The 19,158-nt window shown below is 45.0% G+C and overlaps 5 protein-coding genes across 5 annotated transcripts; 2 read left to right on the top strand and 3 right to left on the bottom strand.

Moving 5' to 3' along the window:
* Window positions 1-1,323: 1,323 nt before the first annotated feature.
* T069G_10931 (ankyrin repeats (3 copies) domain-containing protein) lies at window positions 1,324-4,782 on the bottom strand (the record flags this gene model as incomplete). The annotated part of the gene is made up of 1 exon (XM_056178141.1): window positions 1,324-4,782. One exon carries the CDS (start codon window positions 4,780-4,782, stop codon window positions 1,324-1,326), a length of 3,459 nt encoding a protein of 1,152 aa, XP_056024431.1.
* Window positions 4,783-7,508: 2,726 nt separating this feature from the next.
* T069G_10930 (GMC oxidoreductase domain-containing protein) lies at window positions 7,509-9,578 on the bottom strand (the record flags this gene model as incomplete). The annotated part of the gene is made up of 6 exons (XM_056178140.1): window positions 7,509-7,655; window positions 7,710-8,068; window positions 8,120-8,459; window positions 8,524-9,179; window positions 9,232-9,371; window positions 9,427-9,578. The coding sequence occupies 6 exons, from the start codon at window positions 9,576-9,578 to the stop codon at window positions 7,509-7,511; spliced, it is 1,794 nt and encodes a 597-aa protein (XP_056024430.1).
* Window positions 9,579-11,426: 1,848 nt separating this feature from the next.
* On the top strand, window positions 11,427-12,433 carry T069G_10929 (RTA1 like protein domain-containing protein; the record flags this gene model as incomplete). Its single annotated transcript, XM_056178139.1, has 3 exons — window positions 11,427-11,613; window positions 11,665-11,907; window positions 11,964-12,433. 3 exons carry the CDS (start codon window positions 11,427-11,429, stop codon window positions 12,431-12,433), a joined length of 900 nt encoding a protein of 299 aa, XP_056024429.1.
* A 994-nt stretch (window positions 12,434-13,427) lies between these two features.
* T069G_10928 (fungal specific transcription factor domain-containing protein) lies at window positions 13,428-14,813 on the top strand (the record flags this gene model as incomplete). The annotated part of the gene is made up of 3 exons (XM_056178138.1): window positions 13,428-13,517; window positions 13,617-13,736; window positions 13,791-14,813. 3 exons carry the CDS (start codon window positions 13,428-13,430, stop codon window positions 14,811-14,813), a joined length of 1,233 nt encoding a protein of 410 aa, XP_056024428.1.
* Window positions 14,814-17,436: 2,623 nt separating this feature from the next.
* Window positions 17,437-18,077, bottom strand: T069G_10927 (uncharacterized protein; the record flags this gene model as incomplete). Its single annotated transcript, XM_056178137.1, has 2 exons — window positions 17,437-18,001; window positions 18,070-18,077. The coding sequence occupies 2 exons, from the start codon at window positions 18,075-18,077 to the stop codon at window positions 17,437-17,439; spliced, it is 573 nt and encodes a 190-aa protein (XP_056024427.1).
* Window positions 18,078-19,158: the final 1,081 nt, after the last annotated feature.

The following is a 19,158-nucleotide window of genomic DNA, read 5'->3' as shown; positions in this document are numbered from 1 at the left end:
CATTCAAAGATGCTTGCGTTATAGCTCGTAGGGAGTGGACCATGTCGTTACAAAGCCATGAAGCCCTCGTCGCTTCTTTTGAAGATGCGCAGGGCGAAACATACCCGCACGGCAAAGGGCCAAATGCTGTGGCTACAACGTCGTTCTGGTCTTTTGAGGAAAAGCGTACCGGAAAAAAGACACGTCGCGAAACAGTGATAATTATTATAACTAGATTAGAGGAGGATGGGGTAAGGAGAGTTACGCAATGGACGGAAGTTACGCGAGATCTTGAATAGTAACGTAGCATATGTAATAGTCAATTATTATCTCAAAGCATCACTTAACCTTGGCTCGAATCTTTTTTTGTTCCTTGGTTGGTTGCAAGTGGCGGTTTGATGATATTAAATTGGGTTGTAGCATTATGTACTAACATGTAAGGCTGAGTTAGAAACAATCACCGCTAATACTTGAGTGTCTATTCGCTTATTATAGCAAGGCAAAGACCTATTGAGTGCGAGGTATGTGTGTGAGAAGCTTGGAACGAATGAAAGGTCTACCACGCTACATCTTTGCTATTTTGATTCGGATTGGGTCGAGTGCGCATTGAGAACAACAGTTGCGGGATTTTGATATTCCATCTTATCATAAAGAAGCATTTACTTTCTCAGGAGTATCAATGCCGATAAGACTAGAAGAGTGATCCAATACTATTGTAAATTAGTGAAGATACATGTAAAGATTGCAATATGCTAAATCTCGACAGGTGTATAACGGGGCTGGAGCCGAAAGTAGCTGTGAAAGAACGCATGCTCTGGAGGCTATTATAATACAACCACGGCATGAGTGAGAAGCTAGACCACAGGAAAATGTCTAGCAACTGTAATTGAATGACTAATAACTAGTAATTTTCATGCCCATCTAGCTTTATGCCGTAGTGTTCAGTTAAGCTGTGTATTAAATAGTATTTTCGGCGTGCATGTAACTTGATGCCTCAAAAAGGACATATGTACTAGAGCTTAAGATTCAATATAGCAACAAAAAAAGACTTGAACGATAGGAATGGTGGCTAATATAATCATAGAAACATATTCATTGATCCATGCCCTCTTCATAAGGTACATAGGGTTGCTAGACAATGTAAGTTGAGCGACCGTCTACCCCCTGTATATTGATTAAAGTCATATACCGGCATATACCACCATAGGTAGAGGAGAATTTGGGAGTCAAGTTTTTTATCTCAGTTGGGGATCTGCTATTTTAAGGGTCTTGAGGTTTTCATTTGGAGTCACATGGTTCCGTTCTAGAAGGAATTGAAGTCGTAATTTGATGCGCAGCTACATTCTATCCTTCTCGCTCGAGTATCTCAACGATTCTTTCATATCCATTCTCTCTGGCTATATCAACCGCCATACGCCCGAGGTCATCCTTAAGTTCTGGATCCGCACCAGCTTCTAATAGAATAGTCACAATCCGCTCATATCCATTCGTGGCCGCCAGGAAAAGAGGTGATACCCCAATATCCGAGCTTGAGTCGATATCCACGTCTGCTCTTTGTGCCAGAGCTTTGACAGCGGCCTCATACTCATTCAATATTGCGACAGTCAACAGCGTATACCCTGACGCATTTTTTAGATTTGGATTCACTCCTTCGTCTAATAACCGTTCAATAGTATCAACGTTTCCGGCTTTTGCTGCGTTATAAAAATCTGAAATGCGGTACCATTTATCCCAGTCAGATGTAATAAGATCCTGCTTGGACAGACTGTCAAGAAATTCCACTTGACCACATGTTGCTGCAATTTTAACAACATCTTCTGTAATGGTAATCTGGTCTCCACACCGTTCAAGGAGTAATGTCATTATTTCCTCACCACTTGCCTCGTTTTCCAATGCAGCTTTAATGATATCCTCTGTAATATCAATCTCATCTCCATACCAGTCAAGGAGTAATGCCATAACTTTCTTACCACTTGGTGCGTTTTCTGCTGTAGCTATAAGAATATCCTCTGTGATATTAATTTGACCAGAATACCGATCAAGAAGTAGCGTCATTACTTCTTCACCACTCTCATAGTTTCCTGCTGCAGCCTCAAGAATAGACTCTGTAATAGTCATATGATTTCCACATCGGTCGAGGAGTAACGCTGTTATTTCCTTGCCGTTCTCCCAGTTCTCAACCGCAGCTTTAACAACATCTTCTGTAATAATAATCTGGTTTCCAAACTGGTTAAAAAGCAACGTCATAATTTCCTCGCCTTTCCCCCTGTTTCCAGCTGCAGCTTTAACAACGTGTTCTGTAATAAGAATCTGGTCTTTACGCTGGTTAAAGAGCAGCGTTAATATTTCCAATCCCTCTCGCCTGTTTCCAGCTGCAGCTTTAACAACGTCGTCTGTAATAATAATCTGGCCTCCACGCCGGTCAAGGAGCAGCGCCATCACTTCGCTGTTAGAACTCCTTGCTGCATCCCTGACAATGTTCTCTGTAATGGTGATTTGGTCCCCTCGCCGGTCAAGGAGCAACGCCATCACTTCGCTATTAGAATTCAACGCTGCATCCCTGACAATATTTTCTGTAATGGTGATTTGGTCCCCTCGCCGGTCAAGGAGCAGCGCCATCACTTCGCTGTTAGAACTCCTTGCTGCATCCCTGACAATGTTCTCTGTAATGGTGATTTGGTCCCCTCGCCGGTCAAGGAGCAACGCCATCACTTCGCTATTAGAATTCAACGCTGCATCCCTGACAATATTTTCTGTAATGGTGATTTGGTCCCCTCGCCGGTCAAGGAACAACGTCATCAATTTGCCATTAAAACTCCTTGCTGCATCCCTGACAATATTCTCTGTGATGGTGATTTGATCTCCTCGATGGTCAAGGAGCAATGCCATTGCTTCCTCGTTATTTTTCCAGTCCATTGCCGCAGTGGCCACCACATGTTCATTTACCTCTGCATTTAAGCAAAGTAATTTAGAAATAACGTTTATAGACCCCCATTTAATGGCCATTTCGATTGGCGTTATGTTGTGTTCATCAACACAATCAACATCAATAAATGAAACTTTCTTCGCATCAGACTCTTGACAGTTCTGATCACATGTGGTAACATAGTCCATTAAGGGGGCAATGTTCCACCGTGCGGCAATGTGTAATATGGACATTCTAAAAGTATTCTTTACAAACGAGAAGCGAGTACTTAGGGTGTTTAGCCAGTGATCCCGACTTGGTGAATTAATTCGAAAGAATTCGGCTTCTGAGTCTCTAACTTCAAATCTTGTCTGTGCCATACGCGCGTGATCTGGCCATCTTCGAATGGCATAAGAAATGAAGTGCATTTTCGGCTGTTTTCCGCTGTGAAACTCTTCCATAAGAAGACATACACATCGGTAGGCAATATTTGCATGTGCTTCAAGTTCATCGATGAAGTAACCAGAACTTGTTCCAACCAAATAGTCCTTCACAGACTGATGAAGTAAGAGCACCTTTTCATCCTGGACGATAATAATTAAGCGGCAGGATGCAATTTGATCGCGTGTAAACTGAACTCGGGTCTCTATATCCACTTCTTCTTCATACAGCTGGCAAGCTTCAGAAAGCTCCAGTACACTTAGTGGCCGCATACACACAGCAACCAAGCTTAGAATACGTCGGAGTATGTCGGTTCCTGACTCCTCCTGAGCAGTGTCTAGGAGTGTCTTGTAGAGCGAGTGAAGCCCTTTGGGCATATCCTGTAAGACTTTGACAGCGTCTTTTGAAGGGATTTCCTTTAGCTCCTCGCACGCTAAGCCCACCCAAAGGAAGGTACTTTCAGCTTTGTCTCTGAGGATATTGCTGACTTGCTCCTTAACTTTAACGGTGTAATGTTTTTTCTTAACAAGATCTGCGACTCTTTCCTCGATGCACTGATCAATATCTTTCTTTGCTTGAGGAAACGATGCCACGTCCTTATTTGTGAATTCATCCAAGTATTCACAGATCTCAGAATATGGTCGACTTGTGACCAATATCCGAACATTTGATGGGGCGTCTTGGCTATGGAAGGTTTCTTGAAACTGTTGCAATAGGATTTTTTGCGATTCTCGATCGCATTCATCTAGCGCGTCAATAACGCAGTACTTTTGGCCCGTCTTCTGATCTGTCGCAATGGCCATAAATACTGCCCAGAGAGCGTCAAACGATTGATACAAGTCTTTCCCACGCTCATTATACTTTGGTAAGATGTAGTCGAGAAGTTTTGGGTGTTGCTGGACGAGTTGAAGGAGAAGTCCTCTAATGACTGACGTAGCTGTCTTCCGCTTATCGAAGCTAGAGTCGCAGAAGAAATAGGCAAGCGTTTTTCCTTCTATTGCTGAGAAAACTGTCGAAAGTTGTTCAGTGAGGAATATAGCCATCGTGGATTTTCCTGTTCCAGGATTTCCATAGAGCCATAGGACATTGCTTGTCTGTCCCTGGCCAAGCCAAGCAGTAAGCTCCTCCGTCTCGAGTATCCACTCGCAAGTGCCGGTAGCACGGTTTCCCTTTTTGCGCTTCAGGGCAGTTCTATCATCATATGGATCGGTTATGAAAAGGTCGCGCAGACAGTCTCTTGTCGCAGTGGTTGGAGCGGCGTTAGTCGTTGTAATATTAACATTGCCTTTGTAAACGTTGAAATCGCCGTGGCCTGTAAGCTGAATTCCTTGGCCAGAAAAATGGGAGATTGCGCTGCCGGTATCAAACGACCCCACACGCGGTTTCTTGGCCACACGTTCAGCGGCTTCATTGAGCAATTGCTCGCCCAGCTGGCGCTTTTGGGATTTGTCGTCCATAAGGGTTGATCCTAGGTTTGAATGACTCCAGCAGAGAGAAAATAAAGCTAATGAGCCATTCAAAGAAACTTGACTTGACAAGAAAATGAGGGTCAGATGAACATGGTAGGAGGCAGCTGAATGCTTATGGTGGCGGGGAGGGTTATATGTACGGAGTACGTGTGTATCCATGGATGTATATCTGCACTGCCTTGGGTACTACCTTATATTGTGCCATAGGCAAGGGGCGAGTGGACTGCTTCGCCTCTTCTGCTCCAATTCGCGTTCCCATCTAAATTGCAGCCTTTTTTCTTGCTTTGTCACCGACCACAGTCAAGAAAGGTATTTAATTGGTTATAAGCTGCATAAGGCACACCGCAGGATTTGATGTCAGAGCTATTCGTTGCCTGCCACGTAGCGACGCAATTAATGAGTATAAAAAAAAAAATGCTACGTAGCCTCACAAACATTTTTCTTTTGCGCCTCTCGTTTTTGTCCAAGTCGTTATTGCATCGCGAGTCTCTCTACAAATATCTACGAGCCTTGAAGGCCTGGGATAAATGCAGCCTGATTACCACTAGCGTCATGTCACGCAGAGCAGTATCAAGAAGTTAATATTATAAGTTGAGATGATATGCTCTACCTTGAGATGAAGACAATGGGAATTATTACTTGTTATATACATCGCTACATCTCATCAGCGCTCACGAGACATATAAATAGTTCTGAGAGCCTTTGGTGGGCTAGTGATAGCGAGGTGAGAGACTTGATCAAAGCGGCTGGATCTACTGGAGCAAAGCTATCGACAAAAGGACGAACTGTGTAACTTTGCTAAATACATATACGACGACTACCTGCTATCTTTCTAAACTTACCTAAGTCAAATGATATCATGGAGCCCTCGATCTGGATGTAAATTCAGTCTATGTCATAACTTTGAGCACATACGACCACAGGTAGAAAAATATCAGAACCTCATCGAGTTCTTTCCTAGAATTAATGCCTTCTGCTTCTTTGTATTCCAAAGCTTCAAATTTGGGGTCATGTCGTTCTGTTTTTGGCGATTAAGCAACCCCGCCGTAGAGCTACCAGCACTGAGAACACATTTCGGCTAACGGTGTATGGCGTGCAGCTTGCCAATTAACAGGATGAGTCTTCCAACTGCAATGATCAGAGATCCTCCATTGGTAGTGAAAATATGACTGATGATATTAGTTTATATCATCCGTACTAGTAAAGCCTGGAGAATATCTTTGAATTCTTTCCCGTGAGAGGCTTCCAGTGGGCGACCCGTACGGACGGTTGGTAGAGGCGAGTAAACCCGGATTTTTATACCGTCTTCTTTGATTTGATTGATGTCAGATGATATGCTGCGAACGCTCAGGCTGTGTAGCTGCATTTCTTGCTTCATTGCCTTTCTGTCTTGCCTCATTTCATGCTGATTATTCCTGGTTAATGTCAAAGTTTCTCGTAATAGTCCAAGCTCTCCAGCGGTCGACAATTTTATTATAATAGTACCCGAATTTCGCTTAATTACTCTAAGAACGATTTTGACCATAGTAAAGTTTAAACGGTTTGTATTCTTTCTAATATTTTTTAGTTTTATTTCGATTTCCTTAAGTTTTTTCTCAGTTTCTGTTACTGGGAAATACTGTAGTTTTATCACCACTAGGTAAGCAAATAATAAAGAAGCAGCACCAACTAGGTTATACTGGGCTCTCAGCCAGACTACTTCGCTCAGCGTCTTCAATCCGTCAATTCCTGCTGTCACCTTCGCAAATCTGCGAAGCAGCTTTGCTTGATTACAACAGTAGCTATTCGGTATCCCAAGTTGGCTATCCAGCACTCCAGCACTCCAGCGACTGCATGAAGTTCAAGCATTAGAGCCGGAAAGCCATTTATGTACTGCTGAAAACATCTACGTAAGTAATAAATACCTAGTTCTTTGAGAATCTGCTACTATAGCTATATTTCTCTAGTATGTACTACTATATCTACATTTGTCTAGGAACTACTACTACATTTCTAGATTTTTGGTATTTGTTACTTTAACTGTATTCTTCTAGAACCTTACTGGCCAGCTATTAGTATGATCTGCAACGCAAGACGCTAAATCGCAAAATTGGGTGCCGAATAGCCGTTCCCTATGATAGACATATGCCTGAAGCTAATCCCGTCAGTAATATAAGCGGGTGAGAAGACTTTGTAGTTTATCCAGTCAGAAATCAGCAGCATATACTAATCTCTACCCGCTCCCAGCCATATTCATTACTGCTGACACCGAGCTCCTGCATTTACTTTCTTCTCTCTGTTTTCTTTTCTTTTCCCCCCTCCTCCGCTACACTCAAGTCATCTGAAAGACCTCGTTAGACCCCCCCCCCCCCCCCCCCCCCCGCCCCCCCCATGAAACCATACTCACTTTAGTTTACTCTTTCGTGTGATTTCGCTACGGCTTCTGAGAGCGTTTCTGTCCGGTTTGCAATTGCTTTAACCATAACTGCGACCTTTTTTGCCACTGCTTCTTTTTCCTTGCTTAAATGCGGCGATGAGACTGAGAACAAACTTTGGAAAGTTGAAATGAACTCGAAAAAATTGAAAACAATATGCATCATTTGCACTCGAAACCTAACCTCGGCTACTCAAGCTAGTATTATTCGTCTCTCTATGCTTACATCAAATACTAGAGAAATTCCATCCGCGGCGACTGATATCGACCAAACCTAATCACTCACATCCAAACTTTGAGGCTAGTTCGGATCTTCATAGTCCTGAGATGGCGGGATCAAGCCCGGACTACATACAAGCTTCCTTGCAAGGTCTTGTGCATACGCGCACATTGTCATTGTCGGATTCCAACTTCCTGACGTGGGGAAAACCGCTCCACCCGTAACAAACTAAACGTACATTGTTAGTTGAGGTCTGTAACGAGAACTAGTGGGTGTACTCACTACATTAGCGATCCCATGTGGTCGGTAGAAGCTGTCCAACGAGCCACCTTGGTGCTTGCGTCCAACAAAAGCCGTGCTTGCCTCATGCACTACTCCAGGTGTACGAACCGATTCCATAGAGGGCTTCTTTTCGACCCATTTATTAGCTCTGTCGTCCCAGTATTCAATTGCTTTCGGTTGATTGCCAGAAAGGGCTTCAATTGTATGGTAGATCGCCGCGTCCATAGTATCCCACATCTTTTTATCCTTCGGGCTCATTGTATATTGTACGGTGACATTGGATGCAGGATCATGTGTGTTGTTTAGTTTGACCCAATTATTACTATTGCCTTCATCCAGCTCACCCAATCCTGAGCAGACTGTCATTTCATATTAGCATAACCACGACAGAGGTAAGTGTTCGTGCTTACCAAATACGATGTGCTTCTCAGAGCCCTTGAGCTGCTCATCTGTGGCAGCTGCGGCATAGTCAGGACATTCCCGCCCTGCGTCCTCGGCGTCAGCCTCTGGATTGGGACTATGAATTGCAGAAATCCCAATATGGTACTGGCGGTGTGTGGTCGGATCTTTTCCAGCAAGATATGTGCAAGCAAGCTGGAGTGAATTTTTCCCATCCCAATGGATAGCTTCACGTGGAATACGTGCTGTAATGTTTGACCGGACATGACCTGATAGGCGTTTGCCAACATTGCCATTTGAGGGGCGACACTCCTCGAATGAGTTGAGAAGTAATGTGGCATTAGGAACGGCCTGTGATGGATGTCAGTATCTTGCCTTTTACGGCTATAATGGGGGTAGTGTCCGAGCAACTTACTCCAGCGCATAAAACTACTTTTGTATTGTCGTCAGTCCATGAGAGCAAACCCCGATTGGTTTCGATAGCTCGGACGACTCCTCCCTCATCGGCCTTCAGTCCGGTGACGGTACAATTGATCATTAGCTCTAATGGCCGTCCTTCTCCCTTCTCGGCAAGTTTGCGCTGACTTTCGTGCAGCGCAACCAGTGGGCCAGGAACGGAAAACTTGTTGAAGCGCAGAGTGGATGTGCGCGACTTGGGACCAACAGCCAAGGGAGCTGGCTCAACAGAATCAGGAGTGGGAATTTGACCTAGTCTTTTCTTGAGAAGGTCATCAATGGCATTCTGCATTTCACAGTAAATGCCGTCTCTTATTTTGTCAGCTGGTATCACGTTAAGCAACTTCTCAACAGCACTCCAGAAGCCTTCCTTCCTGGTCGCATCAATCATGGATTTTGGGAAGTCCCTCATCAAGTCTTCAGTAGGTTGTGGGCTGTAGGAGGACCAAAAGGTGCTCCTCCCACCGAAGAATGGGCATGATCCATGGAGAAATCCAAGTTCCTTCGTCTTGAACGTCTCTGTAGAAAGTGTCCAAGGATAGGTTTCCGACGGGCCTCCGAGGACTGTCTTAAATGGCAGAGGGAGGTTTTGAAAGTGTGTTGGAAGCCAAAAGTCTATTAGGAGTCAGTATCAGCAACGTTTCAAGACGCATTTAGCAATACATACCACCTCTTTCAATGCACAAAATTCGTTTCTTCTTATCATGCTTCAGGACTTCATCAATGAAGGCAAGTGCGGTGAAACCGGATCCAATCACAATGTAGTCAAACTTGCCATGGGAAAGTATATTTTCCCAGGTATTATCACTAGAGTTGCGTTAGTATTGGTTAACCGAGCACACAGCCAAAGAGTAATAATAACCTGACAAAGTAGTCCTGAACCATGACAGATGTGGCAGATGGATTCTGCACACCAGGAACAGGGAATCCTCCCTGTGTTGACTTTTGAACAGGATGGAGAGATTCTTCGCCACTTCCATTGGGAGAGCTATCGTCTATACGTGATGGTGCCATGACTAACGAAATAATATTGTAACGGTACCAAGGTCAAGACTTTTTGAAGAGTACAATTGTTGTTCTGAATATGATTGTCTGCTGAATTATAAGAGAAGAATACGGGTAACTGTGGGGGGAGAACTATGGACACTTTTATATCGCAGCTCCCAGCCATATTCCACTTCAATATACGATTCTCTAATATGTTGGAGCTCTATCTGTCTAGTTTTGGTAGGAAAGGTGACTTGTGATTGACTTTTCTACACTATTGATTCGACCACAGCCGTCTGGATCGTTCTGGAGTGCGACCCTGTCACGCATGGTTTGTAAAGCCATTGGCTGTCTGCCTTTCGCAGGCGGAGCCTACAAACGGTCTGAAGAGGCACTCGGGAAGTAGCTGAGTTTATTGTCATTTTGGCGGCAAATGTGCCCAGGGTGCACCTCTTTCCTTGCATTACAATCCATAGCGCCAATTCAGCTGAGCTCTCTTCCAATCGCTTTATGTCAGACTCCAGTCTCAGCTTCCCGCCATAAGCCGCGCCACCACCTCTTCTGCCGCTCTTCTGCATCCGATCAATAGTTTTGCGGTCGCGGCTGCAGAAGCTGAAATTCCGCCAGTACTACCTATTAATATATGAGCTCTCTTATTACATCTCGAAGAGGAAAGGATGGTGGTTAATGGCAGCAAAGGGAGATCCGAGCTGTCAATCACCCTCCAAATCACCAAGCTCAACATGAATGGGAAGCCAATGTATGGACAGTGCTGCACTCGCTTCTCATGGTTTCCCAATGAATGACAGACTAACAAACACCTAGATTTAGCTGTCCCCATGAATAACATAACACAGTAGCACAACCACAAACCACAATTTCACATACTGGGTATTACTCACTATTACTTGCATCACGGGATGCTGGATAGCAAGTTTGGGGTACTGAATAGGCGTTACTGAAAACAAAATCACACTCTCAAGTCATCTGAAAGACGCCATCAGACTCGTTTTTTTTTTTTTTTTTTTTGGAAACGGTAGTGCTCACTTTGACTTGCTTCTTTGTGTGATTTTACTATGGCTTCTGAGGACTTTTCTGTCTGGTTCGCAATCGTTTAGGCGATACTTGCGACCCTGTTTACTGCTGCTTCTTTCTTTCTGACTTACCTTGTGGTAATAAAACCGCAGTATTTCCCAGCAACAGAAACTAAGAAAAAGCTTAGGAAAATCGAAACGAAGCTCGAAAGTATCGAAAAGAATATAAATAGGCGGTCCCTTACATGAGCTGATTGGCTGCTTATATTGCTAAATGTATCCATTTCTTCATTTTGTGGTCTTGCTTTTGCTGACTTCCGCTTGCCGGGCTTCACTAGTCGTTTCATTTACGTTGCATACACCTTTGTAAGCTACAAGGCGGATCCGTATCAATATTATTCCAACGATCAATAGATTTGAATGAGGCCAGTTGAGCTAAGCCTCGATGCAGTTCAGGGTTAAAGTGGACCTGGATATGTGGCGCCCAGCTAATGCGTCGTATCTCGTTACGATGAGGAGCGTATTCGAAAGGGGGACTCGTTTATCGTTTAGCCAGCTTAGTTCGCTCCTATTGGAACATCGAAAGCGGAACCTCCGTGTACTGAAATTGAAGCCTTCCAGGCCCAAAATTCAAGGCTGTCTTCATAGCTGGTCTTCCTTTGATCCAAGAAATGGAACTGTAACTGTGACCAAGGACTCGCCGTGCTTTTCATTCTTTTAAATACTTGTTGGTTGTCTAGTATTCGCCCTGATTTGTCAACTAAAGCGAAGTAAGCTTGCTATATTCTTTATATTTTATTTATCCGTCCTGGTTGTTTTGTTTACGCCTGTAGTATCTACCATGGCGTTCGAGAATTACAAACCTTCGCTTGACGATCCAAACGCCTGGGTACCCTACCGATACTATCCCAGCGTTCCTGCTGCCGCCGTATTCATCGCTCTCTATTCTATCGTAACCGTTGCTCACATCGCTATCATTGTCACACGTCGAACATGGTCATTCACACCTTTCATTATCGGCGGTCTTTGTGCGTGTTTTTTTTTAAACACCAGCTACTCGGCAAGCTAACACGAAGTAGTTGAACTTGTCGGCTACATCGGTCGGATTATATCAGCCGGGGACATTTGGGCTCTAGGACCATACATCGTTCAAAGCATCTTACTTCTTGTGGCACCGGCGTTATTCGCTGCATCGATTTATATAATACTCGGCCAGATTATGGTCTTCGTTGACGGAGCACAATACTCTCTGGTGCCTAGGAGATGGTTGACGAAGGTATTTGTCGCCGGAGATGTCGTCTCGTTTCTTCTACAAATGGCCGGTACGTTCTCAGAATAACTCGTCTCATACAATGCGGCGTACTGATGAAAGACTCAGGTGGCGGTATTCAAGCAGCCGGCACATTAGATTTCCTTAATCTGGGCGAGAAAATTATCATTGCTGGACTCTTTGCACAAATTGCCTTCTTTGGATTCTTCATCGTCGTCGCCATAATCTTCCAGGTACGATTCACGCGACATCAAGGGGCATTGAGTCTGAGACTTGTCAAATGGAAGAAGCACATGCACACATTGTATGTCGGCTCCTTGCTCATCATGGTCCGGTCCATTTTCCGCGTTGTCGAGTACTTGATGGGCAATAACGGCTTCTTACTTCGTCACGAGTACCTTCTTTACATTTTTGATGCCACCCTCATGTTTCTCGTCATGGTTCTGTTTCTTTGGGTTCATCCAAGTCAACTGAAATCTTCACCCCCCTCCGAAGAATCATCCTATACTTTGGTCATTGGCGCAAACGACACTTTGAAACACAAGGGATCTTCGCAACACCCAAGCCATCGAGTATAGATGGATACTTGCGGTTGTCTCCTTTGTGCTTAATTCATTGTTTTCCTTCTGCGGCAGGCCTAGTTTATGCTATGTACATAACTTACAGTGGTGGTTATCACTGTAAAAAGGTTGAAGATGGAATAAACACTTTTACTCGGATACATACCTGTGTTGATTCCCCGCATCCAAACACAAGCGAAGAAATCTGTCAAGTTTGTTTGCCAAGCCTTCATCATCTCTCGCACAGATGCCTATCCTAAGTCCAGGAATACTTAAAGACAACGTAGTACGTCATAGTTGATGCCATTTCTGCTTCTAAGTTTGCTTATCCAATCGAGCACGTAAGCTCTAACCTCACAACTAATGATGTACTGTCTTGAGGCTGTCGCATGTACAATTGGGAAACTAACTCGGCGAGTATAACAATAATAGGGCGGTAAACCGAAAAGGCGCTACGCAAGCGGTGAATAATGAGTAGAAAGCTGGTATAGCATGAGGACCTTGAAAGCAAAGTGCAAGTGGGCAAAGCTTCGGGAGGCACATGTAAAAGATGATATATCCAAATTCGCCTACTGAATGCGATGCCATTGTATTCTTCTTTTCTGCTCTACTCACATTCGAAACTCGAAATTCACAAATTCTGCCTGACTCGACAAGATGTGGGCAACATGGATTGGGGGTGTTGGATCTAATTGTGGACGGAAGGGTGGTGGGACTCAGGTGTAAGGATGAATCCATGCAGATTCGTTCATCGCATTTCGTTCCGCAAATGAGACCCGTCAGTTCTTCGGTAGATCATCGTATCTCGTATTCCTTCGTGTCCACGTCCGAACATGACCCACCCACCTTTCTACTTCCGCTCGTCGGTTGGAATGCAAATGTCTATCGCCACGCTCGCATCTGCTCGTTCCTCGTCTTCTTTCATTCGTTCCTCGTTTTCTCTCGTTCGTTCCTCTCCTTGCTATCTTCACTGTGCGATTTGTGATTCCTCACATGCATTATAGTTACGGAAATGGCAGGCTCATCTCCACCCGCGAACAAACGCCGAGCTCATACGAAATCGAGAACAGGTTGTGCCGAGTGTAGGAGGAGGCGTGTCAAGGTATGTAACTTTCTACAAATTCCTGTGTCGTCAACTGCGCCTAAAAGCGCTCGTGCTGTACAATAGTAGTCAAATCAATCTAACGCTCTGTCTCTACAGTGCGGAGAAGAGAAGCCGCGTTGCAGACATTGCTTCCGACGAAGTATCCCATGTCTGTATCCGTCTCAGGATCCTCTCCCGATTCACCCGGCTAAGGCGAGCTCATCTCTCGTGAGTGTGGTAACAGCAGCAACAAGTAATACTGCCACTGCCACTGCAGCTCAACTGCCGCAGTCTCCTCTGCCGGCTGCAACAAGCTCTCGATGTCATTCTCCTCTCGGAAGGGTTGAGAAGAGTGGTGGCACAATTCCAACTTACACCATCAAGGACATGGCTCTATTACACCACTGGACATGGTCGACGAGCAAAAGTGTTGCCGACTTTCCCGACGTGAGCCGCTACTGGCAGACCGTATTTCCACAAATTGCGTTTGAGCATACTTTCGTCATGCACGCCATTCTCAGCTTGGCTGCTTTGCATCAGGCATACCTTTACCCAGAAAGAAGAAAGCAGCTGACAATGGAGGCTATGCGGTATCACAACCAGGCAATACACGGCTTCCAGCGCGGCATCGAGCATATGAATGATGGTAATAGCGATGCGCTGTTCGCGTGGTCCTCGTTAAACATCATTTATGTGTTTGCCACGTACGGGCAACTTTACGACGATGTGGAACTCGATATGACCCCGGCAGCCCGAAAGTCACGAGTACTAGGCGTGGAGTGGCTTCCAATGGTACGTGGTGTTGAAGCCATTCTACATCCCGTGTACCAGCACGTCCGATTCGGACCATTGAGTTCGCTATTGAGCACTGGAAATTGGGATCAGCTAGATCCGGACTCCGAGCGTGTAGCCGATGATGAGCGCTTCCGTAACCTTGGCGATATATGGGCAGATAGTGGTGACCATAATATCTACGACAAGACCTTATTTCTTCTCAGAAAATCTCTAGCATATATGAAACAGTTCGAAACCATGAATGCTGAGACCGCGGGGACTTTGACTTATAACAGAAGATTGTCTGGGCCTATTGTCTGGGTATTAACCACGCCTGGGGAATATTTTCAGCGATTACACCAACGACAACCACATGCGATGCTGCTCTTTGCTTACTTTGGTGTGGTAATTCATAGCTTGAATGGTTACTGGTTTTTTGGAGGATGGGGAAGGAATATTGTAGAAGTAGTTGATGAACTATTAGGGGAGTACTGGAAACCGTGGACAGAATGGCCAAAACAGGCTGTAGGTCTTTCATAGTGGCTTCTTAGCTGTCAATAATATTTGTCTAATTATACACATTTATCTGTACAGGTATAAATGAGTCTATCTTTGGGGGTCTAAAAGATATAAGTCTGCAAGACGAATAGTGATCTAAGAGCCTCACTACCAAAGAATTCAGATTCGCGCGTGCTAGGTCATGTCCGATCCAAGTCTTTGATGGCGTTCGGCGAATGCTCTCAAATTGACTTCATAATCCGTCGCGGTTTTGTGCTTCATTGATGATGCCAATTCACTCGGATGCACCACATTCAATAAAACCATGACCAAGAACATGAGCAGACCATCAAAAATGTACAAATATGTTTCGTGGTGAAGCAGATACCCATTGAAGCCCTGGAGATACTCTACCACTCTGAAAATGGATCTCACCATGATGAGGGTACTTGCTATATAGAGTGTGTTCATATGTTTCTGCCATGGGAGTTCGTTGGATAAACGGATCGTGGGCACGCGACGAATGGATAGGTGGAATTCGACAGCGATCACCATAAAGAAACCGAAGAAGACGAGCTGAACAAAGAGCCCGACAATGATAATGTGTGATCCAGTTTCTAGAGCAGAAGCAGTCCCCGACGCTTGATAGCCGCCACCTAGAGAGAATTGAGATATTAGCTATCGTCTCATCAAAAGATTGAGAACGAAGCCAACGATGATATGGGCTTGTTCTTATACATACCGCCACCTTGAAGAAAAAAGGAAAGAACGTCTCCGAAAACAAAGACCTTGGTCAACCATTGCTTTCGGATAAGGCAATGGGACTCACCATCCACAAGGGAGATGACTCTCCCTAGTTCCATGTAAATTGTCGCAGCAAAGAGAGCAGGTGCGACGAGAAGGAGGAGAGATTGGGTTATATACGGTCCTAAAGTCCAGTTTGGCGATTCTTTGCCGGATGCACAACGGGCAGCATAACCTATAAACTCAACTAGCGGAGAATCAGCGTTAATAAAAGGTGTTGCTGTCTTCTTTCCTCCTCAGAATAACGGATGAATGAATCTTACAAATACCCCCAACTATAAGGGGAATGACGAACCAACACCGAGTCCGAAATGATTGGTACATATGAAAGCTAGTTGTTCCCAAGAAAAAGAGAACAAAGACAACAGCCCCGCCAATTGTAGGATTGTAGTGATAGAGCTTGAACTCTTCCACACTAGGGCTTGTCTCTCTGACGATCAAAGCGCCTACCAAGAGTTGGGTGTCGGTATCCATGAAGAGCAAAATAACAAGAAATGAAGGAAATGAACGATTCTCAAAACTGAAGGTGCTGTGATTCTATGTCAAACCACTACTTGAGGTTTGATTACTTTAACCGTATATGAAAATAGCAGTGTCGTTAACACATGTTATTCTGAACAACTTATAGAGAGCGGTGATTAATATGGCAACGAAATTGTTAAGAAAGGAGAGACTATGTTGAGAAAGAGAGGCGGTGGCAGACTGATAAAAAATTGGTATTAGTATCTATTTATATGTGACTCTCAACAAAAAGATTCACATATAGTACGTCAAAATGTTAGCACTGTTTTTGAGGAGTGGCCGAGCTAAATGGCAGGACTGGTGGCTGAGTTCTCTCAGATTAGCGTATGCTCCGATGTCAACCAGGATGTTGTAACACAATATAGAATACTGGGGTGGGTATATGTGTAGCCCAAGAGAGAGACGGTAAAAACCCCCCCGAGATGAACTCCTTATCCCTTATACATAGGCCGATGTTGTAAGTCATTGCGCTCGCCGAGCGCCAAGCCTAGTCAGGTAGCGAGCTCATAGACGCACTTACGTCTCAACTGGAGAAGAAGGTATTCCCCATTGTAATAGTAATAGTTCCTTTGACCCGACTCAGAGATTACTAAGGGGAGTTGGTTAAAAAGTTGTTGCTCATAGACATCTAGTAAGAGTTGGTCTATCGGCAGAACACAAGGATCTGCTTTGGCGGTTATTGATCTTCATGATGCAAGAACGAATTCCTAGAGCAGTTTGGGCATAGCGAATTGTTCAGCACTCTTCACAAGGCAGACTCATCCATCTCCTGTGGTCAGATCAAGGATAAACCCTTGCAAGATGAAACCGCATAGATAGTAGTGTGGAATTTTCTTTGGCGATACCAGTGAACAGTGAAGATTTGAGAGTCAAGTTGAAACGGGTCTACAAATGTTAGTGGTAGGTAAGGCATACAAAAAAGCTGTCGTCCAAAACGTCCAAGGGTGGCTCGTTTACAGAACGAAATACGACACGCTATCCGCAAACCCATGTCCATGTCCACATCTACATATGGAGATTGTCCGACAGAGACACGGCTCTTCCCACTGCCTTCTCCGGAACGAGTCAAGTAGGTTTCCAGTGGACGACTCCCCAACCTTAGATGAAAGACATAAAGTTTTATTTAACCTATATTGTTACTCTAGTAGGCCCGTGCACAGGAAGCTTTTATCTTAATTAGGTCTTTTCCATTTTCTACATCCAAAGACTTTAAATCTGGGATTATTTATATAAGTCCGATTTTAGCAGTTAGCTAACCCCTGCGCTAGAATATAATATTATTTCGCCCCCCTGCTTAATATTTAAAAAAACAAAGCTTCTACCATTACTGTCGGAGTAATCACAGGTTGTTTGTCTTTAAGAATTGGATCATCTTCTGGAAGCTATCTGGCCCACTCTTGTGGGCGGCAATGGCATGCCCAGCACCCGCCGCGATATACGTTTGACTTCCTTTCGACGCGGCTGGATAGAATGTAGACATAGTCACGACGTTTTGATCCGTCGGGTAGAGACAGTTGCCGCCGCAGAAGACGAGATCATGTTGACCATTGACAATCTGGACTGGCCCAGTGAACTCTGTTGACGGTGCAACGATGCCTCCCAGCGTGAGCAGGACTCCCAGCGTATTCGTCTGCTTGTTGGCAACCTGTTTTCTGAACACATCCTCCTCATAGTTTGGGTACCTGTAGAAGGCAAACTGGATACCGGTAGCCGACTGCTGCGTCAAGAAGCCCGCGGGCAAGTTTTTGAACTGGGGTGCCGGGTCTGTATTTGCCTCAATGAAGTTGAAGGCTGCGACGGTTAGTGCGACTGAGGCAGCACTGGCGCTGGTGCCAGACAAGACTACGGCGTCGAAGTCCTGCGGATATTGCGTGGTGATGCCCTGGGTCAGCGTACTTCCCGCGCTGTGCCCGACGCCCACGACGTTGTCGAAACTGTAACCGCCTAGTTTGGCCTGCCGGAGCAGACCAACCAGCTCATGCGTGACGGCGACCTGAGAAGTTGCCTGCACAACCTGGATGGGATCTGGGTGATCGGACTTCCCCACGCCCAACTGGTCGTAGGAGAGCGTGGCGTATCCTGCTGCAGAAGCCTCGTCGACGTAGCTGTAGCCTGGGGCAATATCCCAGTAAGTGTGGTCGAGAGTGGCTCCGTGTGTCAACAGTTGCACTGTTTTGACCTGGGCCAACTTGTCCGGGTCTGCTGGTAGGCAGAGCTTGACGAAAATATTATAACGGCCGGATATAACACTAGGTCCACCAGCTATGACTTCGGAGATCCAGGCTGCGTCTGCCTGGAACAACTTGACAAATGACTCCGTTACGGCCCTCTGATCTTTAGGTGCCTCATACAGAAGTTTTGTGCCGGTTGTATTAACAGATACCGCAACATGGCCGGAAATGCAAGTCGAGCCGCCGCCGGACGATGGGCCAATGACAGGATTGGAGAAGCCATCGGTGCTGTAGTTGGCTGAGGTAAAGCCAAAGAATGGATTGAATAGTAACACCATTTTGAACAAGGCAGGGGCGTTCATCTTGGTGGGAAGCAGATGGATATGGAATCAAGGTGAAACACACTTAGGGAACACAATGGCTGTTTTTATACTAAAATGTTTGTCTTGATGGCGGTGTTCTGACGACCTTCAGAACGGTTGCCTTGGGTCACAGGTGCAACTCCGCTCTGCCTTGTCAGAACGCGTAATGCAATACAACCAACAGCTTGCCAATTCCGTCCTTAACACACTGAACTATGTTGTTAGGTCTGGCGGTCTGTCACTCGGTAAGCAAGGAAGAATCCTTCGCGTTGAATTTATTAATAATTTACACAGAAACAAGACCTGAAAATGCCTCAAAGTTATTTTTGACTTGCGGCAAAACCTATGTTAAATTTGAAGCTACATATTCACAATGCGAACTTACACACTAATGCTGACGGCAATAGAGTCATGACTACTTCGTATTCAGCCTTGAATCCAAGGCCCTTAAAAAGGCACCGGCCGCTTTTGACGCCATAGGTAAGACTATTAGCTATAGCTTTGTCATTTACGAACAAGACAAATGTT

The sequence above is a fragment of the Trichoderma breve genome (genome assembly GCF_028502605.1).
Source record: "Trichoderma breve strain T069 chromosome 7 map unlocalized scaffold00007, whole genome shotgun sequence".
Classification (NCBI taxonomy): Eukaryota; Fungi; Ascomycota; class Sordariomycetes; order Hypocreales; family Hypocreaceae; genus Trichoderma; species Trichoderma breve.
Note: the sequence above shows the minus strand (reverse complement) of the source record. Positions and strands in the feature narration are given on the sequence as shown.